This window comes from Amphibalanus amphitrite, unplaced genomic scaffold (genome assembly GCF_019059575.1).
Source record: "Amphibalanus amphitrite isolate SeventyFive unplaced genomic scaffold, NRLGWU_Aamphi_draft 000709F_arrow, whole genome shotgun sequence".
NCBI lineage: Eukaryota > Metazoa > Arthropoda > Thecostraca > Balanomorpha > Balanidae > Amphibalanus > Amphibalanus amphitrite.
The window spans coordinates 235,619-261,351 of NW_024882203.1; the positions used below are offsets into that span (position 1 = coordinate 235,619).

Here is a 25,733-nt window from a genome sequence, read left to right on the forward strand (position 1 = left end):
ACGAGCGTGTTGCCCGTCACGAGAGGAAGCCAATGATACCCAATTTCAAGGTCCTAGGTCATCGGTTGACCTTCCAGGTCAGGTCAATGACCCAAAAATCGGGAATATCGGGACCTGTTTGAAACTCGTAAATTGTGGCTGCTAAGGGGTTTTCCGGGGTGCTGATCACAAATATCGTGTTAGTTTTGATCACAGATGATGTCGTTAAGCGTTTAGACCAGGTCGGGTCAGGTCAGGTCAGGTCAGGTCAGGTCAACCGGTAGGGGTCGAAACGGGTATTCGTAGTACCTGTCATCCGCCTCTGACAGCTTCGTAACATGTTACGAAGGCACCAAAACTACTTCGTAAATGTTTAAATGGTTGCTAAATTCGAATTCAGCTCCAAAAACTAGCCTAAAAACATGTAAAACTCGAAAAAGTGAACCGAGGTCACCAAAGGTCAATGACCTGACCTGACCTTCAGGTGACCTTGACACCCACCCTAATGCATGGGAGCAACATCAAATCACATGTTTGAACGTTTGAAACCACGAAAAGCTTGCAAACGCGCGGTTAATGCGAGCCGACATACGCCGAATCTTGATTTCGGCCAAACATGGTCACGGAAAAGAGGTCACAGGTCAAAGGTCATTGAAGTCAGGGTCATAAAATTTGCAGGGTAGGTGTAAAATTGATCAATTCGAGGGTACTGAAAGTTTCGTTGCGATCGGCCGCTTTTTACACGAGTTATTCGCGAAAAACCTTAGGGGGGTTGCATCAACCCCCCTGTGCCGGCGAGGGTTAAAATGTAAGTCTCGAAATTGCGATGTCTCTGACCAAAGGTAAGGACAATTTTGCGACCCTTCCATTAGGTGTAAGGAAATGGGAGAAAATCAAGGCATGTGCCTCTTTTTATAGGTAGACAAATGTCAAAGTTAACGAATTTAAACATCAGAAAACAATTAAAAATGACACACTTAATCGGAAAATTGCCACCCACGACCCCTCGTTATGTCCTTGAGGTCATGTCAGGTCATGGTAGGCCTCCAGCAGTTTTTTCCAATAACTTTTGATAGAGACATGCGACATGCCTGAGCGATGAAAACACCTTACATAGATGATTTCAGTTTGACGATACAAATCGACTGATATGCAACATGACCTTTACCAGCCAGGTCATGACCTGGACCTGAGCTCAAATTTCCCAAATGACGTTTGAATGTCAAATTATAGTTCATTCGACGCATCTCGACGAGAGGAGCACAGTACTGAAAAAAACAATGTCATAACTTTCGTGAGTCAATAATTATTACAGTAAAAAGGTTCTTCATTAAAACAGCTCAGTAGAGGGGCGGAGGGGGTCCACTTTCCCCTCCAACCCTCCCCGGCCCGGCACGGGTTAAACAAGTTGTGCTCTGGAGGTTAAGCCGTTGATGTTAGGTCAAGTCTGAGGACTTCATAGGAACGTTGAAGAGCTATCGAATGCGCTTTTTCGCGGTGCTGTAGTTCTATTCTTCCCCGAGTTATGCGCCAGTTTGTCAATAAATGTTGAAACAGACAACATTTCACCCACATTTCACCTTTGATGACCTCTGGTCACCTGATATTTGACATTTGACTTGACCTAACCAAAGCACGGTTAACCAACTAACCCAAGTAGTTTTTGACACTCTTTCGAATACCGCTTACCGCGTGTCGCTACGTGGCCTAAGTAGCCAAGTTATAGGGGTCGGGAGGGGGGTTTAAACAAACTCAGCCCGGCGCCGGTTAAGGGAAGGCACTATCATTTTGGGGGCGCTGCAGATATGCTAAGGGACGACAGCATGATTTTGATTTTTGAGGCGCGCCACCATTTTTTTTTAGGGCACTTAAACCACTTTGAGGGGCATCACCGACACTGTGAGTAGCGCAATTATGTCTTTGAGCGTTGAGGGGTGGCACCATTACATTGAAGGGCGCCATGTGAGCAGTGATGTGGGGCAAAATGACAATGAGGAGCGCCTCCGATACTTAAAGAAGAGACGCCAACATTACTCGGGGGGGGGGGACATCACTTTTATTTTGAGGACGCCACCCACATTGTAAGGGGCGGCACTGCAACTTTAAGGACCGCCACGGATACTTTAAGGGGCGGCTCCATCATATGGAGGGGCGCTACAGATCGTTAATGGGCGGCAATAGGTATGATATTTAGGAACTCCGATACTTCGAAGGGCGCCACCGTTTGTTTGAGGGTAACATCATCACTTTGAGGGCCACCACCGATACTGTTCGGGGCGCCACCGACTCTATAAGGGGCGCCACCGACACTGCTAGGAGCACTTTGACCGGCGTTACTATCACATATGGGCGCCGTGAGCACATTGGGGGGCGGCACCATGACGTGGAGGGGCGTTACGGAAGGTTTGAGGGGCGGCAACATGACATTGAGGAGCGCCTCCGACACTTCGAGGGACACCAGCATTTCTTTGAGAGGCGGCACCTTGACTTTTGAGGAGACACCACCGACACTGTAAGGGGTGGCACCATCACTTTGAGGGGCGCCACGGATGGTTTGAGAAGCGGCACCATTATGTATATGGAGGGGCGCTACAGAAAGTTAGAGGGCGGCAACATTGTATTGATGAGTTCCTCCAAAACTTTGAAGGGCGCCACTGACACTGTAAGAGGCGGCACCAGCACTTTTAGGGGCGGCAGCATCATTTTGAGGGGTGCCACCGACTCGTTGACAGGAGACACCATCACATTTAGGGGCGCCACTGGCACTTTGAGGGAGGCACCATCACATTGAGGGGCGACACCGATACTGAAAGGGGCGGCATCATCTTCTTGAGGGGCGGCATTATCTGCTTGAGGGGCAGCTCCATCACAATGAGGGGCTATGTGGATACCTAGAGGGGCGGCACCATTATATTGGTGGGTTCCTCTGACACTTCGAAGAGCGTCACTGACACTATAAGGGGCGGCACTAACACTTTAAGGGGCGGCAGCATCATTTTGAGGGGCGCCACCAACTCGTTGGCGGGCAGCACCATCACATTCAGGGGCGGCATCATCTGCTTGAGGGGCGGCTCCATCACAATGAGGGGCTATGTGGATATCTAGAGGGGCGGCACCATTATATTGGTGGGTTCCTCCGACACTTAGAAGGGCGTCACTGACACTATAAGGGGCGGCGCCAACACTTTAAGGGGCGGCAGCATCATTTCGAGGGGCGCCATCGACTCGTTGGCGGGCACCACCATCACATTCAGGGGCGCCACCGGCACTTTGAGGGCGGCACCATCACATTGAGGGGCGCCACCGATACTGAAAGGGGCGGCATCATCTTCTTGAGGGGCGGTATCATCACATTGAGGGGCTCCACAGATGCTTAGAAGGGCGGCACCATTACATTGAGTGGGACTACTAACAGATTTAGGGGCGGCACTGTCACATTGAGTTGTGGGATCATCACTTTCTATAGACGGCTGCTTCACTTTAAGAGGCGGCATTATCATTTCGGAGGGCAGCAGCCTCACTATGAATGACGGCACCTAGCCTGCATGTGCGTGCTGCATCCTAGAGGGGACGGCAACTGGGTCGGCAAACGGCTGTCACTGGGTCGGCATTCTCCGTGACTGGGTCGGCAATTGCCGACCCAGTTAACATGTTAAAATACGCCCTGCAGCCATGAGGGATTTATGCATGATACCGACATGCCATCTGTCCCCCAGCCATTATCCTGCGGGTCGAGCGGGCTACCATCATCATGGACAAATCTTCCTGTCACCGTGATCCGCAAGACGCATCGACGAGGAATTCACTGAAGCCTTTCCAGCCCTACTCACCATTCCTAAATCCCATCGAGAACTGTTTTTCAGTGCTGAAATCCTAAGGAAACGGTGCCTAGCGCTGATTTAAAACCAGGTGAACAACAGAGGCTGTATGGGCAAAAAAAGATAGCAGATCTAGGCATATCTTGATCAGGGAGGTGCAATAGGCCATGCTGACAAAAGCGTGCTGCAAATTTGTCTGCATTCTGGCTGTGCGCCCCTGGTTCGATCCACCGTGCGCAGTGTGATGACGTCAGTGTGGCGTGACCGCTCGGGGGCACTGGGCGGTGACCTCGGGCCAAGACCAGCACAAACTCACAGTCCGAGCAGAACCACTGCGTCTATCGCATTGGCGACGAGGTGCTCCAAGCCACGGACATAGCGGAGTGAGTGCTGGATTTCGACGGGGTTGTGGAGGACGTTGATCCGGTATCACCCTCTCCATAGATAGGTAGGTGCAGGCAGGTCTACTGTTGTAATTTGCCATGTGCTGGTGATACCGTAAAAACTTTACCCGGAAATTCATTTGCAGCGGCTATGGAGAAACCAGAGGAATAACGTCTGATACTAACTAATTCTCCTAATAATTTATTAATTTTGAGAGTAGAGACTACATAATACGAGTAGCAGTGCTGAACTTCCGAACATATGTCACCAGCCAGCGAAGACTTATACGTATGAATATAAAATTTATGCTAAAACGCTGGCTTCAGTCTGCAGCGACCATGCCAAAGTACTCGTGTCTCACATCCGAACCTGGCACTGCGCGGCAGCCATCGGTATGCTGTTTATAATCCTATGAATGGTAAGTACCCGAGTTCGGCTTATCTTTACGGCTTTTCGTAATGGCCCACTCACTTGGTTTTTCCGGAGACTTACTTGGCATGCGGCCTAGCGCTGACTGTTTACGTTATCCCGAGTCCCTCCGCCAGCAGAGCGGCGTCAATTGCGAAATGTTATGGCGAGATCGACATAATGATAAACTGGATCTTTTCGTACCACAGAACTCGCTACAATAATCATTTTACATTGATTGACATGGCCATAGTAGCGTCCAACCGGGGATGGAGGGGGAGCGCTTGTTATTCACCTTCTGGCCCCTTATCAGTGTCAATCTACCAGGGTCGCTGGTGTCCTGGTAGGATGTTTGGAAGAGTTATGACGAGGGATCGACCCGGTCCATATTCCGTCTAGGTTCAGTTTGTCGGCGACACGGATGCAGAACGGTCGTGTGCAGCTGCTACGCCACATTTGAACGTCAAAAGCCGGCGTCTTAGGATAGTTGTACAGGTTAGTGTGGGTCAACCTGACAGTAGAGGTCTGCACCGGCCGGCTGCAGCCGCGGCTGGCTGCAGCCCCACGGCTGTGGGCCGGGGCGGCTGCAATTATCTCCAAGAACACGGCTACGGCTGTGGCCACGGCTGTGAGATTTCAAGCTCAATCTTAAGTACTCAAATATAAAATTTTAAATCCTTAATCTTACATTCTGATAAGCAGTCTAGCCTGTAAAAATCATGCAAAAGATGCCCAGCAACATTGAAAGTGGTGAAGCCTTTGAAAACCTGTAATGGTTTTACCATTTGCTGTAGGGGAGTTTGCACTCTGGTACAGCATACTAGTTATAGGTACCAATTGTTCCTTCATCATCAAGAGCTTGACAGTTTCAGAAAATGCAACATGTTGCATTGTCACATCCCTCTCAAACCAATCTCACCTGATCATTAGGAGAGCACCTTACAGCTATTGAAGACGAGCGTTCAATAATTCTTTCAGGTAATAGAAAAAAGAAATCACGCCTAGGTAAAGGCAGGTAAAGGCTTCATAAAATATTATCTAAAATAACTCTTAGATGTATTTCTGGATTTTCGGCAAGTCCAATTACATAATATAAAACTGGCGCTTTATGTTCTAACTGGTGTGTGAGTGACCGCTAACAGAAAATGCTGATCAACGAAGCCAATGGAATTAGATTATAAGTGAGCATGAACCTTACTTACGGTTAATTCACATGATGGTGAAAACCCTGAACACGTGATTCACATGACGGTGAAAACCCTGAACACAATATTTCATACGCGAGCTGTTGACATTACTAATAAAATGACGTCTTCTTCTGGAAATGTAAAAATTTGATATTTATTCTTTGTTTGAGAGCACGTTTTTAACTGTATAGCATTATTATTTATTATTTTTAACTTGTATGGCTGTTTATAGTGACACAAAACAATTAATTGCCACTTCTTTGCTATTGACGTCATCAAAAACTCAAGTAAAATTTTGATTGAAAGGGGCAATTGTGGCTCGCACGTCCTTGGGGATTTGAGCGAAGATCATTATTTGGAAAAATCAAAATAGATGAATGTTTTTCTTTCTTCGATGCTCACTAGTGTTTTGATGCCTTGCATATCAAATTAGTTTGAGACTTGCTTAGAAGGCTGCTTCAAGCCTGGCATATCACACCCCAGAAAATATGCAAGGTAAGAAAGAAGCAAGAGTTTTGACTAGACAATCACTGTTTGACAGTCCATCAACTTCAGTTTCATTTTCCATACCTACCTAACATTGATAATGAAAAGCATCAGGGTCTGTTGTTCTGTCCCACAACCATGCTTCAGGATTTGGCATTAGATGTCTACACTGCTAGTGCTTTTATTCTGGTTCGTTGTTTATGTATTCTGTTGATGTAGGTACCTACCTACCCATCTTTCTTAACCCCTTGCAAGGGCTTGTGTAGGCATGCGTTGCGCATCAGGCTTCAGGCCTTTGGCCTAAAGCCAGATACACAACCGCTTAACCTATGATGCTTCATGAGCTTGGGAATCTATAGCCCACTAAAAACAACTTATTATATACTATTTGGTTGCATTTCATTGAAAGTATGCCCGGCCGGCTGACGGCTGGCTGCCCACAGTTTGCCACGGCTATGGGCGGCTGTGGCTGTGGAGCCACGGCTGCGGGGCGGCTAGGCTGTGGAAAATTGCAGCCGTGCAGAACTCTACCTGACAGCATACGGATTGTCATTGAATCACAGCCGCTCATTCCGTGGATGTTCCTTGCCTCAACACGATCTAACTTATTTCTGTGTTTTGTCAGTGTTCTTCCGCCAACATGCTGTCCGTCTGTCTTCTTCTACTTGCATCAGCGGTCTCTACAGCATCTGGTCTATCCTGCCACGAGCTGCACACGCCCTCCCAGAACGCCGTGGTCTCCCTGGGAGAGACGCCTGCCGGCAGCGACCAGTGCAGTGGCGATCTGTTCAAGTGCTCGTCCGTCTCACAGACCTGCCTCAACTCTGGCCGCCGCTGCGCCGGCGGCTGCGACTCTGAGGCCTGCCTGCCGTTCGCCAGTCTCTGTGATGGTGTGGACGATTGTAGGGCGCTGTCCGGCGGCGGCGAGGGGTCCGGCTCGGCAGACGAGGAGCACTGTTTGTCGATCCTGAGAACCTACCGCCTCACCCTGGGGGCCTCCATCGACAACGGCCGCTTCATGGCGTTCCAGGTGAGCCTGCAGACGTGCGCCGCCTACTGTTTCTTCCACCCGTCCTGCTCCATGTTCAGTTACGCCGCGTCTGGCGGCCGCAGCTGCAAGATCGGCTGCGACGACTGCGGCTGGCGCACGTTCACACATCAGCAGAGCAACGCCAACCTCTACAACGCGACGGCGGCGACGAGCCTGCTGCGCTCCCGGCTGCAGTCTGCGCACCCGGGGACTCCATCCAACCCGTCTGAGGCGAGCCCACTGCCGGCTCCTGGGACCTGCGGCCTCCGCACTATTTCCGGGCCTGACACGTCCCATTTTGAGCTGGCCGTGTTCGGCGAGGACCTCGGCCTTCCCGGCTTCGGGCCGCGCCTCGCTGCCGCCGCCGACCTGCGGGTGGTGGGTCTGGAGGGCCGCAGGGCCGCCTATGGAGAGTACCCGTGGATGGCGCAGCTGCAGGTGCGCGAGGGGCGCTACTTTGAGCACCACTGCGGCGCCGTTGTGGTTGCGGAGAGGTATGTGGTGACGGCGGCACATTGTCTGGAACATGCCAGGAGCATGTATCAGGTGGTGGTGGGGCAGTTTGACCGCGGACAGCTCGACGAACAGGAGCAGACCTTCGCCATCCAGGAGATGATTCTTCATCCTGGCTTCGTGAACCAGGCGCAGGCATCGGTGGGCTACCCGAACGATATCGCCATTCTGAAGCTGCTCCCTCGCAGAGACAGAGGAATCATCTTCAGTGACAAGGTGAGATGAGTGCCTAAGGGCTATATATTTAACATCTACACATTTCTGCGATGCCTATTGATTTAAGTTATTGCTAGACCGATCTTGTGCACTAGATTAAGAGAAGACGAGAATACCATTGAAACAAACTCAATAATAATTTCCAATGACTTCCAACAGGTTCAGCCACTGTGTATCACGGAGCCGACGCCGGGTGCCGAGCTCCCGGAGAGCTGCGTGGTCTCCGGCTGGGGCTACACCAACCCGGAGGGCGGGCTCGCCGAGGTACTGGCCGGCTCCCCGGTGCCCACCGTCTCCCGGGCCTTCTGCGAGAGCCGCCACGGCTACGGAGACAACTTTGACGGCGACATTCAGGTGTGCGCCGGCAACCTCACCGGCGGCGTCGACTCCTGCGAGGGAGACTCAGGTTCGTGAACTCGTGGATGATTAACCACTGTCTAGAGATACGTATTTAATAATTCATTATACCACTTGTATAAAAGTGACAGAGATTGAAGATCGCTTGAACCTTCAGGAAATGCAAACCCTCATTTTTTCAAATGATTCTGCAAGTCGAAGAGTAAAAATCACGTCACCGTTCAAACATTTTTTTACAGAATCTGTAAATTACCGTCCTGTTTTTCTTCGCACAGGTGGGCCTCTGGCGTGCTACGAAGCCGAGGCCGCCGAGCCACACTGGTATCTGGCGGGGATTGTATCGTTCGGTGACGGCTGCGGCAAGCCGCTCAAACCGGGGGTGTATACGCGAGTGGCGGCCTTCTACGACTGGATCGTCCGTACGCTGAACTATCTGGAGAGCACTGGCGAGTGACGTCTGCGATAACGGCAGAAACGGTGTCACAGCTACCCGGACAATGTTTAGGGAACGGTTTGGACAATGGACACCTTTAAGCAATAACTATGCATCTTTCCAAATTTCGTCAGCATTGTTTTTTCTAGTAGCGTAGCCATTCTTACTTTTTAGTTGTAGGAACTGATGTTTTTTTAGGATATTATTGTATTTCATTGTATCATGATTGTATATGATTATTTGTCGAGGATCAATGGCTTTTAGGTTAGGTATTTACCAATATTGTTGCACAAGTATTGTAAATATGTGAATTGTGAATACATGTGATGCGCTCTCAGCCATTGATAAAAAGTAGAGTCTTTATGCTTATGGAACAGTCAACTAAACGTAAAAATGCATCATTTAGAAAATTTCTTTTTAGCCCCTATGTTTTTCCATACACATATATTCAACTAATCCAGTGAGGGATAATATCCTTACTCCTTTATCGCCATCTGAAGATACGGCCACGATACATTGGAGACAAGTAGGTATGCAATCATCATAGTCTTCAGGTGCCTATAGCACTGAACCAATAGTCGTGAGAAATGGAGCGAAACAACAGCGAAGGAAGTGCCAGCCTCTGGATAACGAATCTTCAACTCATATTAAAGCAATGCCTGAATGGAAGTGCGCACTCAAAAGTCATCTCCAGCAACTCAAACGCAAGCGAGCGGCTAGATGCTGATCAAAACCAACTATTGCAAACTAATGCAAACTATTGTCGGGCAGCAAAATAATGTTTGAACTATTGCCGAACGAGTAGACGAACACAATCCTAATAAAGAGCTGATCGATTAGATTAGACTACGTGCAGACGGAAGGCAAGGAGGCACTACCGCCAGAGACCCTACGACCGTCCGGCGGCCCACCCCGTCCTATTCTGCCGGGCAGCCGCGGCCGAGCCCCGCTCCTTCCGAGGGCGGGTCACTTGACCCCTCCGTGCCGCAGGCGAGGTCAGCTGACGGCCGGCCGGCCGGCCACCGCGGCCCGCCGCGCGGTCAAGGTCAGGCTGCTATGCTCAGCCGCACGATAATTGAGGCGAATAGTCAAATGCTGATAGTATGGTCATATGATGAAACGAGCAAAATAGAGAACACAGCAGCTTACCTATAGGTACGGTGCTAATTGCGCGTAAAATGTGTGATGTAATTATGTATGCCCCGAGCAATGAACATTTGTTTAATTTGTCAAGTGATGATAGAAAGCAAATATTTTGCAACTGGCAACGATTCTGGGCAAAATAGAAACTCTGTTTGATCGAACAGTTTAGTAACAACTATCTCAAGCTCGACATTTTTTCCGTAGTGGCAGAATGAACTCAAAAACATTTGTGTACGTTCATTCATAATGCAATTTACTTTCAACAGCAGTTGTATCGTAGCTTGTAGGCAAAGGTGAAAAAATACGCATCCATCAACCCTCGCGGGCCGGGGGGGGGGCGTTTTTGGCCCCCCCCCTGGCGAATATTTGCGATAGCTCCCGAACGCTTAGGGATAGGAAAGCGAAACTTTCAGTACCTTTTCTCTCATCAATTTGACATCTTCTGAAGTAGAAAATTTGGATCTAGCCCCATTGATGACGTCACAAGGTCCATTTTCCTAGACCCCTGCACGGCAAACTTCGGCGTCACAGACGCAAACTTCAAATAGCTGCTAAAAATAGAGTTTTAGAGATAAAGACAAATTGTGAGCACGGCTGTGTAGCGTTTGGCCTAGAGAAAAATAGAAAAATAGTTTTGGTGACCTGAGGTCAGAGGTCAGGTCAACGACCCCGAAATGTGGTTATAGTTTTTCGCAAATAACTTCGACAAAAAATGTCCTAGTGCTACGGCAATGGTACCATCGCATTCACCTTGTCAAGCCGCGTCGAATGATATATATTTTGTTTGGAAAAGTTCAAGTTTTATGTTGACCTCATGTGACCTCGAATGACCTCTGGTTGACCTTGACACATGAGAGGTCATTCATGATGGATTTGTACCCGCTGATCACGAATCTGGCATCTATTTTCCTCTAAGCCTTCATTTGGAGATTCTGGACGGCAAAATTGTCTTATTTATTATTACTAACTTGAATCAGTGAAATAGCCTCTAGCAGGGATATTCTTCTGTGACCTTGACCTTTGAGCAGCCTTGTATCGTAAGATGAACCACAAATGGGGAACTGATAAGCCTCAAAACATTTCAAAACATCTTGGAAGCTAGCACGCAAGATGTGCGAAAAAGTGCCAAGTTTGAGGTCAATTTTGAGCGTGACCTTGACCTTGACTTTTAATTTTAAGCACATTTTCAGAATCCTCAGATTCTCTTCTTTTGTTTGACACCCATTTTTGTCGGTTCGATGCAGCCTACCGTCCTCTAGAAGGCTTACTTTGAGATCACTACACATGTGCCGGTTTTTGCTTTTGACCTTGACCTCTGACCTTGAAAATTGACCTTAGGTCAAAAATTTTAGGTGCTTAGAATCGTCTCGTAAGGACCTTTCGTTTGGTATCGCTTTTTTTCCGTAGCTCCGGAGTTAGACGGAGTTAGACAGGGGGGCGAAAAACGCCCCCCCCGGGCTGCGGTGGTTGGGATTACCCCCCGGGCCCGGCCACGTCAAATTGGTAATTGGTCGCTTCAAAAATACGTTCACTCTTTTACGACCTGTTTCATTGTAATGCTTTGAAAGCGGAATGTCATGAAACTGTGGGTGTAAACTGAGTTGCCATGAACTTCGTTGTTTCGTGTTGCCATGGGAGGATATGATAGCCTCCAACAGTGATTGACAGAGCGTAGGTGAACCTGCAATTTATGCCGTACGTATGGCGGGGTATAAAGCCGCAGCAGTCAGTGCCAGGTCAGCACAACTCGCAGCCTCCGACGTCACCATGGCCGCGCCCCTGCGCCTCTCCTGTGTGCTGCTGGCCGCGCTGGCCGCGCTCCAGCCGAGCTCTGCCCAAAACTTCTGCAACATCTCCTCGTGCCGGTCGCCGAGCCAGCACACCATGTGCCGGTTCACCTCGTCCAGAGTCTCCCGGGCGTGCGGCGCCGTGCGCGTCAGCTCGGTAAGCGCCGCCGACAGGGCCGAGATCCTGCGGGTCCACAACGACCTGCGCCGCGCCGTCCAGAGGGGTGCCCACAGGAACAGAGGTCTGCCGGCGGCACGGTACATACCCAACCTGCGCTGGAGCTCGTCACTGGCCAGGATCGCACAGCGCTGGGCCAACCAATGCCAGACTGGACACGACCAGTGCCGCGATCTGCCGCCCAAGAAAAGCATAGGACAAAATTACGCCTGGACTAGAAACATGGAGAAGGACTGGAAGACCAGAATTGCGGAAGCTTGGTTCTCGAGTGAGCTCCCTTACGTCCGGTCTACCCTGAATAATCTCAAATATCGCGGGGGTAATGCCGGTCATCTCACTCAGATAATTTGGGCGAAGACAACAGAAATTGGCTGCGGATATGTTGAGACTAAACGCCCAAGAGGCCGGTATGTAGAGAGGTTCTACTTCTGCAACTATGGTCCCGCTGGAAACTTTAGAAACCAGAAGGTTTACGAGCCCAAGTAACAGCTATTGTTTTTCTTGAATTGGTGTGCTTCGGTTCAGAGGAATGCCTAGCAGCAACAACGATAAGAGAGGTGGCACCAGGTTATGTATATCAGTGCCTCAATGTGACTATAGAAGAATGTGTTTTTGATGATTCTGATATCCATGCGCGATAAATTAAATTGTTTTTAAATATACAACGTCGCATTCTGTTTTTTTTTTACGCAAACCAACGAAAACAAGGAATCAAATTGTTTATGTTTATATCAATCAGACAAGTATTTTCAGAAACATTTCAGAACGTATATTCTTGAGTGCATTCCATTATGCAGAGATATAGGGACTATGGTACAGCAGCTTTCAAGCACAAAGGCATATGCGCTACGACTGGGACATTTTTGTCCTTTGGATTCAGACGTGTTCCTTTCTCATGACAGCATAACTACGCGTCAAATGTGTGAAAGGTCATGGATATTGTGTTCATCATGACCTTTCACGACCTTTCACGATATCATGCAGATCGTGCTGTCATTGGTACTGTCAGCCATCCGGTATTGCATGTCGATTTATGGCACTTGTGGCGTAACCCAGCTTCACCGCGTTCAAAAACTGATCAACTTCAGTGCTAGAATCATTTGTCGCAAGAAAAAGTACGACCACATTAGTCATGAAACACACCGTCTTGGGTTTTTGACAGCACAGCAGCTTGTTGCGTATCACCAGCTTTGTTTAGTGCGCCGTGTTTTGGTGACCGGGTGCCCACGAGAGTTGAGGTCACTTTTTACAAGTCCCGACCACGAACATGGCACTAGGTACGCAGACCAATTAGTGACAACTCGTGCCAGAACCCAAGCGGGCGAAAGGCGCATTTCGAACGTAGGTGCCCGAAAATATAACAACTTACCGCGCGAAGTGAGGGGAGCTGTGACCATGGCCGGTTTTAAGCGCGCACTGAGGTCCACACTCAGTGACAAACGAACGTGTGATGTGTAACTGCGCCTATGTTTATCTTGTCACTGTATGAATGTTTCTTTTATCTTTTACTCACCTTTTATCTTTTACATTTGACGTGACTCATGAAAAGCCTTATATACAATGAGGATGCTGTTGAATACATGATACTGATACTGATACATGAATATCCATTTACAATAGGTATCGTCGGTCGCTTACTATTGAAGGTGCAATAGGTATATTTCTAGTTCAATATCTTATAAACTGCTCAGAGCGACGTAGTGGAATGCATTAATATATATGCACGCATAAAACAAATAAACGTCTAAACAAATTGTAAATGGACGCAGGAAAAGAATCAAGAGCCCATATCAATCACATGATAGCGCTCAACTGCTCAAGCAGTATTGTTCAGATCTCTACTCAAGAGGGCCAAGACAGAAAAACGTGGGATGCGGTCTAAATGCGAAGTTGATGATAAAAACAAGCACGATGCTCGACTGTCGTATGTTCGCGCACTGAGCTCATCTGAGAAGCATTATTCACCGTTCACACTGCAGCGTTCTGCCCATTTCGCCGTGACGCTCGTGCGACAGATGATCCCGCAGAGGTGTCAGATAGCGGTGCGTTCACGGAGACGGCGTGACGGCGTCACGCGTCAGCAGCGTTACGGGATGGCGTCACGCGGTGCGGTGTGGCGTGACGATATGCCGCTTCTGTAACACGAGGTAAGGTTAGGGCGGCCGGAGTCGGGTCGAGCCTCGACGGGACGCGACTCTGATTCAGCTGGGAGCGCAGTGAGTGCACAGTGTGGAGAAGCGATGCAGAGGATCGATGTTTTTAGTGATCCCTTATCTTCGGTCAGAAGGGAAGTGAAGATATGTTCGAAGTGGTGATACGTGAATAAGTGGTGCGTGAAAGAATGTGGTGATAAACGTAAGAAGAGGAACCCGAGACTGAGACTGAGCATGATATTAACTGAGTGGAGGGTATGGATTTGTCCGTGTTGAAACTGAGCACAGCATGATTTCAGCGTCATGAATACGATAGAAAGACGGCTTTTGTTCCTACTGCTGTCGGAATTCTCCTTCATACTGATCTCTTCTGCGAAGCCAACTTCGTTCCATGTTGATGACTACATGTTGCATAATGATATTCATGAGGGGCTAATTAACAGCGAAGAGGGCACTGATGTTGGACCCGAAGTAACAGCAGACACCACCATCATGAAGAACCCAGGAGTGCACGCCCTCAGTGGTTCAAGCGACCCTTCCATGCGAAAGATCAAAAGCTACATCAAAGTATCAAACTCCACTTTTGAGTCCACGAGCCGCACAGCGATCTCAGCCACCGCCCTCCATTCTTTTCGGGAGTGGCTCCAGCGCATTTCCTCCCAGTCATCCACCCTTCGGACCGACCGCAGCTTCCTCGAACCGCGTACCAGCATGAGTGGCTCTGTGCTGCCGGTGCTGGACGGCCTATTGACCCTGCTGGGGTACCTGGCCTTCGCCACCTTCGCTGCCATCACGCTGCTCAACATCATCAACAACGCTGGCGGCGGCGGCAGGGCGCTCAGAGGGGCGGCGGTGGACGAAGAGGTGGCGATGGTGCTGCGAAGGGCCGGGAAACTCGTCAGTGAGGGCGCGAGACTGGTGGAAGAACTGAGTGCGCTAGTGATAGAAGCTGAGAGGAGTGGAGTTAGACGTCGAGAACAATAAGGGCATTGTGCTTCTTTGCTGATGCGCGAGTTATAACTGGATTCTGAGGCTGGATGAAGATATTCCGTGCGTCATAAAATGAATAGACTGTGACATGTCATGATCGTACAAATGATTGGGCATTATCTCTGTATGGAAACAGGTTGAAACATATGTATATGTGCTGTTTTAAAGTCATTTTTCCCCAGGAAATTAGCTATGTATAGTCACTTTTCGGATTATTCTCTGGGATAATAATGTCCAACTCACAAGTCCATATATTTCGGATGATGTTGCTCATCCCTGGTCACTGGACAAAATAAAAACAATTACTAATTATTGTTTAATTATTTATTGTTTATAATTGTTTTTATTTGAAACTGTTTCTATTTTGTCCAGTGACCAAGGGTGAGCAACATCATCCGAAATATATGGACTTGTGAGTTAGATATTATTATCGCAGAGAATAATCCGAAAAGTGACTATACATATGTATATGTGTTTGCACAGGTTATACTCGTATGTATTGTAGATATCTAGCTAAAAGCTTGACTTGGACTGTGGTCTGTGTACACCTCCCTAGTTATAGGTGTGTCTAAAGTCTAAACGTTAGCAAATATGCAATGGTCAAAATAACTCGGCACTTAGTTACCACCCACGGAACGCCATAGTTTCAAAATGCCGTTTAGATGATGGAACATTTTCTGTCGCTGTCAGTTGACCCACAACTTGTCAGCTGCCAAATTGTCAGTTGCCTGAGATGCCGACTAAGCTGCGATGAATATCGGTTGGGCGCAGAACGTGCTGCCATCTACCACTGTGCAGTGTATCAGCACAGACCGACGCTGATGTAGGCTCCCGTCCAGATGGCGACACTACCAATTCAGTCTCATCTGCAACGGGTTCCCGATGTTGACTTTCTGTCTGTTGACTTAATGTCCTTTGACTTTTTATCCGTTTACTTTTAACGTTTTGACTTTTCATCCGGGAATCATCTGCAACAGCCTGAAATCGGCAGGGCACACAACATGACAGGTGGATGAGGATGAGAATGAAAAAGGAGATATCGGCGGGATCACACATCTAAATTTGGCAGCATTGCTCTGCAGTGTCTGGCCGGGCAATGCAATACATAATGAAGCCAAATGATAATGAGATCATTCACCTGTGTTTGCGCACGAGGTTACTTTCCGCTTTTGCATTTAATGTTGAGCAGTTGAGATGCTGAATGTTTTGCAGAGCTTGCAAACTTTGTCCTAAATAGGCACTCATACGTCAATGTCTACAAAGGGTGCACTACGCACCGTCTATCTGCAGCGAAGAGGGTTCTAAACTACGCACTTCAGTTGCGAAAGCCACCACTTCAACGAAATTATAACTGGTGTGACGTCCTTTTGCGAGGAACATAGTGAGAATAAAAATGTGAAGAATCATTGACCGTTTCCTCGAAGAAGTAAAAAAAAAAATGCCAAAAGATCATTTATTTTATCATTTATCATTTATTTGATCATAGTTTATTTTACGGATGCATTAGTTTGGGTGAAGAAGCGTATGTCTTATTCGTATCGTTTGGGTAGATTTGTGTACCTACTTGTTTTTATTAACCCTCGCCGGACCTATTGGTTTTCTACATACGCACCGGCCGAGGGGGGGGGGGGGTACGACCCCCCTCGCCGTTTCGCCCCTGGTGGAGCTAGCGCGTCGCGGAATCATTCAGTCTTTTCTGAGTTCTGTCTGAGTTATTTTCTGTACCATCGACACAGACCACCGTGGCAGACGCACCGATGCTGCACTGAAACTTTCCGCCCCGAAAACATGGGATAGCTCACCCCGATCGTGTGCAATAAGACCACGCACTTGATAAGATAACTTCCCACCGCCCAGCCTAGCCGGCCGCCCGGAAGATGTCGTGGCGCGCGGTGCCGATAAGGCGCTACCGCCGGCGTGCGGCGTCGAGTCCTCGCCCTTATTGATACCGGCCTGTCGGCGGACGTAACATGGTCCTCTTTAAAGGTAGTGTGCCACCTTTGAATGATTTCCCATTTTATTTTTCCTAGGATAAGAAGCTTCTGTTTTTACCTAATATCGCACACAGGCTAAGGTGATCGTTGACTTGCTCCGGCAGTTAGCATTTCACGGGTTTGTTTGAGAGCTCTTCCTATACCCACCTACCTACCCACTTTGATCCAGTTCTTCCCTACTGTCCCACTCCTTGAACCCTCCCTGCTCACGCCCGCATTCCGTTTGCCCCATCATGGGGAAGCGGCGCCGTCAGCGCCCGCTTTCTGACTCCTATACCGACTCCGACTCTGACTCCCCTCCAATTTCTACTCCTGCTCCTGACCTCCCTCCCGCCTCCATGGATACCGACTCCCACCCAATCGTCATCCCTCCCTCCTCTGCCCGCCCCTCGACTGATCTACCCGGTACCGACCCTCGCTCGTCCACTGACCACGCCTCTGACCTTCGCTCGACCTCTGACCCCGCCCGGCACTCTGACCCTCGCTCGTCTACCGACCTCGCCCGGAGCCATGACCCTCGCCCGTCCACCGACCACTCCCGGAGCTCTGACCCGCGCACGAACTTAGACAACGCACCTGCCTGTGATTCGGTTGATCGCGCTCCGCTCGAGCCTTACTTGCCTCTCCACGGTTCTTTTCTGGTTATCAAGCCCTGCGACGACGACGTTTCTTTCCGGAAGATGAACGTTTTTTGGCCTAGGAAGCAGATCGCAGCTATCACTGGTTCCATGGATTTAGCCATCGAGGCTCCGGCAAACGGCTCCCTGATCGTCAAAACAAACTCCCGAAAAGAAACCAAACCGCTCCTGAAGACCACGACTTTCTGCGGCAAGAAGGTGACAGTCTCGCTCCACCAAAGCCGAAACTCCTCTAAAGGCACGATTTTCGCCCCGGAACTCCGCCATATGTCTGAGGACGAGATTCTGTCTGAGCTCAGGGGTGATGGAGTCTCGCATATCCGCCGCCTGACTACCTTCCGAGACGGTCAGCGACGTGATACCAGTCTACTCGTTCTCACGTTCGATAGCACGACATTGCCTGAAAAGATCACGATCGGCTGGGTCAAAAAAGATGTCCGCGTGTTTATCCCGAACCCTCTCCGCTGCTTCAAGTGTCAGCGTTTTGGTCACGGCAGTTCCACTTGCCGCCAGTCTGCCAGATGCCAGAAGTGTGGAGAAGCTCCACACGAGGGCTCAGCGTGTTCCACTCCTGTCCAGTGTCTCAGCTGTGGTAGCACAGATCACTCTGTCTCGTCCTCTCAGTGCCCCATCTGGCAAAAAGAAAAACGTATCTGTGAGGTTAAAGCTAAGACTGCGTGCTCCTATCCTGATGCACGACGTCAAGTAGAAGCCGAGAACGCCACTCCAACTCCCGGGAAATCGTACGCAAAGGCCGCCAGCACTCAGACTGTGTCCAGCAGCACCCAAACCGAACCGATCGCCGCGCTCCCTCCCCTGGAGCTTCTCAAGCCCCTCACTCCCAAACCGGCTGCATCCACGAGCACGACTCAGACCACTGAGGCTATCGAGATCGATGAGCCAGCGCCCTCCTCACCTGACTCCCAGCCAGCTGTGTCTCCCGAGATCGCCCAGAAACCGAAACCGACCCCAGGAACAAGCCGTACTACTGGCTGGATCAGAGTACAGGGGCGCAGCGGTGCCCACCCCCAAACCTCTCCTCACACAGGGGATCGCCAACCACGTCCGCCGATTCGCGTCTCGATGGGTAGGAACCGCGCGTCGAGCTGGGCCTCGCCCAGCCGTGGAAACTCCTCTCGTCGACAAATATGAATCCATACACCATGCTACAATGGAACTGTCGAGGCCTGCTTTCTAAGTGGGCCGAGCTAAAAAACTTTTTCTCTGTACTTACACCTATACTCATTGCATTACAAGAAACTTGGTTTTTACCAACCGATCCGTACAATTTCAATTTATCGAACTACACTTTATATAGACACGACGAGCTTTACGGACAACGCCGACACGGTGGTGTGGCGCTTTACGTGCAGAACGATTATACACATAGCCAACTCGATATCCACACAGATCTTCAAGCCGTTGCATGTACCATACACATCAACGGTAGGGACATAGATGTATGTAGTATTTATATTCCTCCGGATTTTGATAATGTCGAACTTCTTCGACAGTTGAATACTCTTGCCCAGCAATTTCACCACCCTTTTCTTCTGCTTGGTGACTTCAATGCTCATAGTCCAGCTTGGTGGGATGAGCAGTCGTTAGACGGTAGAGGAAAAATAATAGAAGACTTCATAGACATACATAGGTTAGTTGCGCTGAACTGCAACCAGCCGACACATTTTAATTTATCTCACAACTCTGAATCAGCCATCGATTTGTCCCTTTGTTCTCCATGTCTTGCTTCTTGGTTCCATTGGACAGTTGATTCCGATATACACGACAGTGATCATTACCCAATTTACCTTCGCTTTAGTTTCTCTGTTACCGGGATTACGTCTTTTCTTCCTCGTTGGAACCTTGGCAAAGCGGACTGGGTTAAGTTCACTGAGTTGAGCGAACTTAAACACCAGGACCGCTTTCCAAATCCGGAAGATGGTATATCGTACATTACCGATACAATAATTTCAGCCGCGAATCAAAGCATTCCAGTTACAAAGCCATATAGAAAAGGAAACGTGGTGCCATGGTGGTCGTCTGCTGTTCGACAGGCCATCGCCAAACGAAAGCGAGCCTTCCGTGCATATTTGAGATTACGGACAGATCAGGCGTTAGTCGCTAGAAATCGGGAGCGAGCGAATGCAAAACGCATTATACGAACAGCAAAACGTGAATCATGGCAACGTTTTCTGTCTTCATTTACTTCCGCTACACCACTTAGTAAAATATGGGATCTCGTACGCCGAATGTCTGGAAAGCGGGTGAGCCCAACTTTCCCAATTCTTCGCCTTCAAACCGGACAAACCATCAGTGAGCCGAAAGAAGTAGTTAACACATTAGCCTCGCAAATATCACACACCAGTTCCAACGCACGTTATCAGCATGGCTTTGCTGACAACGCACGGCAATTATTTCAAATAGACCACACACTTTTTCTCTCAAACAACAATGAACCATACAATGCTCCATTAACGATTGAAGAGCTCAACAACGCTATTAGCTCTGCTGGAAACACCTCTGTTGGCCCGGATAAATTGCACTATTCCTTCTTTCGTCATCTTTCGAATTGTTCGCGACTTGTACTTCTCGAAACATTCAATGATTTATTCACTCAACACATCTTCCCGGATGAATGGAAAGAAAGTACTGTAGTTGCGCTACTCAAACCGGGCAAAGCAAGACAAACTCCTTCCAGCTATAGACCGATCGCAATGACGAGCTGTTTAGGAAAGCTTTTTGAAAGGATTATTTCCAAGCGTCTCTCATTCGTTATCGAACAACACGGTATGCTTTCGAAATTCCAATGCGGTTTTCGAAAACATCACAGTACGACTGACCACTTGATTCCATTAGAAAGCGAGATACGAAAGGGCTTCAAAAAGAAACAATATACAACGGCTATTTTCTTAGATATCAAAAACGCTTTTGATATGGTTTATAGGCCGGCACTTATATGGAAGCTTCACAAACTAGGCATCAAAGGAAACATGGGTCATTATTTGTACAATTTTCTGACTGGAGATCGACGTTTCCGGGTCAAACATCGCTCCATCTTCTCTGACGTCCACATGGTTGAAAATGGCCTTCCGCAAGGTAGCTGTCTGTCTCCTTTACTTTTCAACATTATGATCGACGATTTGTTCCAAGATATTCCTCCTGGTGTTTCTTTTTCACTTTTTGCGGATGATAGCGCAATATGGTGCACACATTCGGACTATGATGGCGGCATCGCACTTTTACAGATTGCTCTACATAAAATCCAACGATGGTCCACAAAGTATGGTTTAGAATTTTCAGCAGAGAAATCCGCTCTGATGATATTTTCTAAACGTCCCGTTTTAGTTCCTCCTCGTCTTCCAAAGTTGAATAACATCAACATACCACTAGTAAGCCACTTCAAATTCTTAGGGGTCGTTTTGGACCCACGATTAACAATGCACAAACACGTAGAACACGTAAAAACCAAATGCCAAAGGCGACTCAACTTGTTCCGCTGTCTCACCTCTACACCAGCTGGTGCAGATCGGTCTACTCTTCTCCGTCTTTACAAAGCTTTAGTTCTTCCTATCATAGAATTTAGTTGCGCAATGTACGCTGGCGGTAGCCGTACAGCGCTTCAAAAATTGGAGGTGATACAAAACAATTTTTAAGGCTAGCACTTGGTGCTCTAAGGACTTCTCCTATACCTTCTCTACAAGTTGAGGCAAATATAGCACCACTTCACATTAGACGTATAGATCTCACTATGAGATATTACGCAAAAATAAAACAGTTTCCAGAACATGCAGCTTTTGCAGCAATAGCTACACTTCCTCGACTTCACTTTAGTTATTTGGGACCAGCTGAAAAGCGAACAGGACTTACAATAGCTTCCAGAGTTAAAAAGTATGAAGGTGAATTGGATTACAGCTTGCCAGCAATTCCTCCTCTACCTCGTCTTGATGTCGCGCCTTGGTTACTCCGACCTCTTGCTGTTTCTTTTCTTCTCACAGTCTCAAAAAGGTCTCTCTCGTCTGAAGAAGTACAGCAAACTTTCCTGAAATACAAAACAGAACATCCTACTTTTCGTTTCATATACACTGATGGGTCAAAGTACCAGGACCTCACAGGGATTGGCGTTTTTTCGCAAGATTTGATTAGAGTTAAGAAACGATTAAGCAACAATACATCAATCTATTCGGCAGAACTCCATGCCATTCTAACCGCCCTCAATCTCATCAAACAACATCGTATACAGCGAGCCTGTATTTGTTCCGACTCGAAATCTGCCATCCAAAGTCTTCGGAGTCTCAACATCACTCAGCATACGCATATCAGCATAGTTCAACTTCATCAGCATCTTTCGGAAGAGGGAATAGAAATACAATTTCTATGGGTGCCAGGACATCAAGGAATCATCGGAAATGAAATGGCGGATAGATACGCCAAACAAGCGCTTCAACTTGCGCATGTTTCACAAACACACTTTGATGTAAATGCCGTTCATACTTCTGTCAAATCTCGCTGCCATCGACTCTGGCAACTCACTTGGGATAGTAACGGACCTGGCTCTCACCTTTATCAAATTAAACCTCGTCTTGGATACTGGGTATCGTCCTCTCGAACTTCCAGAAAAAGAAGAAAAGGCCTTAGCTAGACTCCGCATCGGTCATACGTATCTCACTCATTCATTCATATACACGAATAATCCTCGACCAACCTGTTCACGATGTAGAACAGTATTGAGCTTGAAACACATAATTTTGCACTGTGAGAAATATAACAATGAAAGAAACGCACTACAACAATACTGTAGGACGCATGCAATGCAGCTTACTTTACCCTCCCTGTTAGGAGACGATCACGAAGATCTCCTGCAACTTCTTTTTTCATTTCTCGTCACAACTAATCTTATCAATCGTCTATAACCCTCGCCCGCACATGCCATTTTCCCATCCTAGAACGCACATGGGGGGGGTGGTTGCCACCCCCCCCCCCCCCCCGCGCCATTTCGTTCCTGTTGGAGATAGAGCTTAGCAGTAAAGACCAAAAAGATTCTTTGGGAAGAGACGAATCCAATGATACCCAGTTTTACCTTCTCAGGTCAGTCATTGACCTTCCAGGTCAGGTCAAACTAAAAAATGTTGCTGTTTTGGGTCACCGTTGGATATCAAGTGTGCTGCTTAGCAAATACCGATGACGATGCTGTTTTCTGGTGCCAAGCCAGCTAGAACCTCTTTGTCACACTACCCGACCAGAATTTTGCTGCTGAGGTCATTTCAGGTCAAGTTAGGTCAAGGTCAATTATATGTGTTTGTATGTCTGTGTGTGTCTGTGTGTATACTGATGTGTGCACCGATTGTTTTTGGGTCCATATTACATGAAATCATGATCTGAGAAGCTTTTACCAACAATGCAGTCAAAAAACTTCAAAAAAAGTAAATTCAGCTTGCCTAAAACGCAATTATCTTAGATGACCTAGGTTGACCTTGACCCTGACCTTGACCCCTGTACATCGTCGAACAACATGTTCCATGATGGGTGGGAGGTAAGACTGGCAAAAAAGCCGAAATCAGGGTGTCAAAAGCCCATAAGACCCATGGCAAACGCAAGATGTTGAGAATTGGCCATTTGGGTCATGACATGACCTGAAAAACAAGGTCATATCTCCGAAACAAAAAATCACAGAAACTTAAAATTTTCAGTGGACATCAAGAAAGGATAGAGGAGCAGCTATACGAAAAATCAGCCTTCTAGCTCTAAAAATGTTGAGTGCAGAGCAGAAAGACTACCTGGGGGGGGTGGCAACCACCCCCCCCATGTGCGGGCGAGGGATAAGGTATTCGGTGTCTAGCGATGTATTTCTATTCCCTCTTCCAGCATAAATAATATAGTATACATCAAACTTATTTACAACACAATGGTGCGCAATGGTCCAAAAGGACCGAAGCACCAAACAAACAAAAGACAAAAAAGACCTAATATCGCAAAAAAAAAAATCAAAAATGGGCCTAAAATAGTGCTTTTTTCGCCTAAAAATTTATCGGTTTTTCGATATGTATAACAACTGTAGTGGGCTGACCTGCAAACAGGCGTCGGCAACAATTACGAATGCGGCGCACATGTGACAATAAGCAAAGGTCATTATAGGGTTACGACGTACAGGAATGAGTTATCAGATGTCTAATCGTAGACAACACAATGTCGAATTTAACCCGCGCACCGACGGGGGGGCGGATATCCGCCCCCTGAGGTTTTTCGCGAATAGCGGGAAAACCGCGGCGCGTAGCGCCACGATATTTGGTATGACTATAACCTCATCAATTTTACACATGGTGTGCAAGTTTGAACCTCCTACCTTTTAAGGTCAGGTCACCAGGTCACTTTGAATGACCCAACCTCAAGTCACTTTTTTGCAACTTTGTCACCGTGCCAGAGCTACAGTAGATGTCGGAGGCCTTTGAAAGTCACAGGATATTATTAGGTCATTAGTAGCTACAATTTGTATATCTCGGAATTTTGATATCGGTGACCTAAGGTCAGGTCAATTTCGCGACCTCCCCATTATAAGTCAATGGGGGAAAAATCAACTCCCTGTTTTTACCACTAAAACGGGTCGGAATGGCCCCATATACCATACATGACTTCATATACGATCAACCTTCACTACCTTGAGGTCTGTTTTGCTGTTGGGCAGCTGTGAGGTCATGTGACGTCATCAAAGGTCACCAAAGGTTTTTGGCCAATAACTCCGTACAGGAACAAGATACAGACGCGTGGATGGTCTCATTGTGTTCAGCTCGTCAAGACGCATCGAATGATATACATGATGACCTCGAGGTCACGTGACCTGAGGTCAACCTTTGACCTTGACCTTTCGAGGTCAACATATATATCGTTCGATGCGGATTGACGAGAGGATCACGATGACGCCCTTAGTTTGTTCCCATCTTGACTGATTGGAAAGTTATTCGAGAAAAACTCTCTCCATATCTAGCGCCGCCATTTTGACTTTTTCGACCCCTGTGACGTCATCTTTGACCTGACCTGAAAATGACCTTAGTAAACATTGTAGATCTTGGCCGTGCGTATCCGATGTTCTTTGTTACCGCTTGTCGCTATCTTGCTTCGTTTTCGAGATCTCAGGGGGGGCGGTCATCCGCCCCCCCCCGTCGGTGCGAAGTTGGCGCAGACCCCGTCGGTGCGCGGGTTAAACTGTAAGCCTGTATTCGTATTGTTTCTTTAATTTGGCTGTCAAACATTAATTTATGGTTTGAAATATTATTTTATGTAAAATAATTGATATGAAACAGCCGTCTCTAAAGTTATGACCCCATCTCACCATATGAAAGTGGCAGAAATGACAATGATCAGCTGACGCATTTTTTTTTGGCCGAAGTCAGAGCGCGCGGCCCGACGCACCACCACCGCACCACAAAGTATGAGCAGAAGCCGCGCCCAAAGCCAGGGCCCCGGTAACGTGAGGTAGCCGAGTCGGGGCAGCGTGCGCTGACCCAAGCCGGGGCCGCGGCTTTGGGCGCGGTCTACCGCATCCCCGCGGGCAGCCCCGGGCTATCACATGACACCGGGAGGACGCGCGGCCCCGGCTTGGGTCAGCGCACGCTGCCCCGACTCGGCTACCTCACGTTACCGGGGCCCTGGCTTTGGGCGCGGTATACCGCACCACCTAACAGGCGTGTTCGAAACCGCAGGAGATGATGATGAACGGGTTTATCGAAACTTGATTGGATGAGCCTATCGGTAATAGCGATTTCAGTGTGTGCATTTATTGTTCATAGTGGTGTGAAATGTGGTTGGGGTACGACCGACAACCCGTCGGGGCGAATTTCGCACTGGGATACTCAAAACTTGAAGAATTTAAGACGTTTCCATGAGTTTTGAAGGTATGGATAAGTTCTAAAAATCCGGTTCTCCTTATCTGGGCCATTAACTCCATACGGTCCAGGAAAGCTGGCACACTACCTTTAAGCCGTTTGAGCAGCGCCTAGCAGTAATAAATACTTTTCGAAAAAAGGGCAGGGCATCATTGGACTCAG

General features: G+C 48.2%; 2 protein-coding genes across 5 annotated transcripts; both read left to right on the top strand.

Annotated features, from left to right (window-relative positions):
* The first annotated feature begins 4,049 nt into the window (after window positions 1–4,049).
* Window positions 4,050–9,148, top strand: LOC122364964 (transmembrane protease serine 2-like). 4 transcript variants are annotated; one of them, XM_043335794.1, is made up of 4 exons: window positions 4,050–4,245; window positions 6,888–8,021; window positions 8,181–8,427; window positions 8,654–9,148. In XM_043335794.1, exons 2-4 carry the CDS (start codon window positions 6,903–6,905, stop codon window positions 8,830–8,832), a joined length of 1,545 nt encoding a protein of 514 aa, XP_043191729.1. In that variant the 5' UTR covers window positions 4,050–4,245; window positions 6,888–6,902; the 3' UTR covers window positions 8,833–9,148. The 4 variants fall into 4 exon arrangements, with proteins under 4 accessions (XP_043191729.1, XP_043191728.1, XP_043191730.1 ...); XM_043335793.1 differs by having other exon boundaries at window positions 4,115–5,084; XM_043335795.1 differs by having other exon boundaries at window positions 4,118–4,180.
* Window positions 9,149–11,721: 2,573 nt separating this feature from the next.
* LOC122364957 (venom allergen 3 homolog) lies at window positions 11,722–13,984 on the top strand. The gene is made up of 2 exons (XM_043335781.1): window positions 11,722–12,187; window positions 13,935–13,984. The coding sequence occupies exons 1-2, from the start codon at window positions 11,722–11,724 to the stop codon at window positions 13,982–13,984; spliced, it is 516 nt and encodes a 171-aa protein (XP_043191716.1).
* The last annotated feature ends 11,749 nt before the right edge of the window (window positions 13,985–25,733 follow it).

What these genes read in the sequence shown, in the direction of transcription:
- LOC122364957 (XM_043335781.1), top strand. Translation starts at nt 11,722, where the DNA reads ATGGCCGCGCCCCTGCGCCTCTCCTGTGTGCTGCTGGCCGCGCTGGCC. An exon ending in TGCGGAAGCTTGGTTCTCGA is followed by an intron (nt 12,188 to 13,934) that starts GTGAGCTCCCTT and finishes CTCGTGCGACAG; the next exon opens with ATGATCCCGCAGAGGTGTCA.
- LOC122364964 (XM_043335794.1), top strand. Translation starts at nt 6,903, where the DNA reads ATGCTGTCCGTCTGTCTTCTTCTACTTGCATCAGCGGTCTCTACAGCA. An exon ending in GAATCATCTTCAGTGACAAG is followed by an intron (nt 8,022 to 8,180) that starts GTGAGATGAGTG and finishes GACTTCCAACAG; the next exon opens with GTTCAGCCACTGTGTATCAC. An exon ending in CTCCTGCGAGGGAGACTCAG is followed by an intron (nt 8,428 to 8,653) that starts GTTCGTGAACTC and finishes TTCTTCGCACAG; the next exon opens with GTGGGCCTCTGGCGTGCTAC.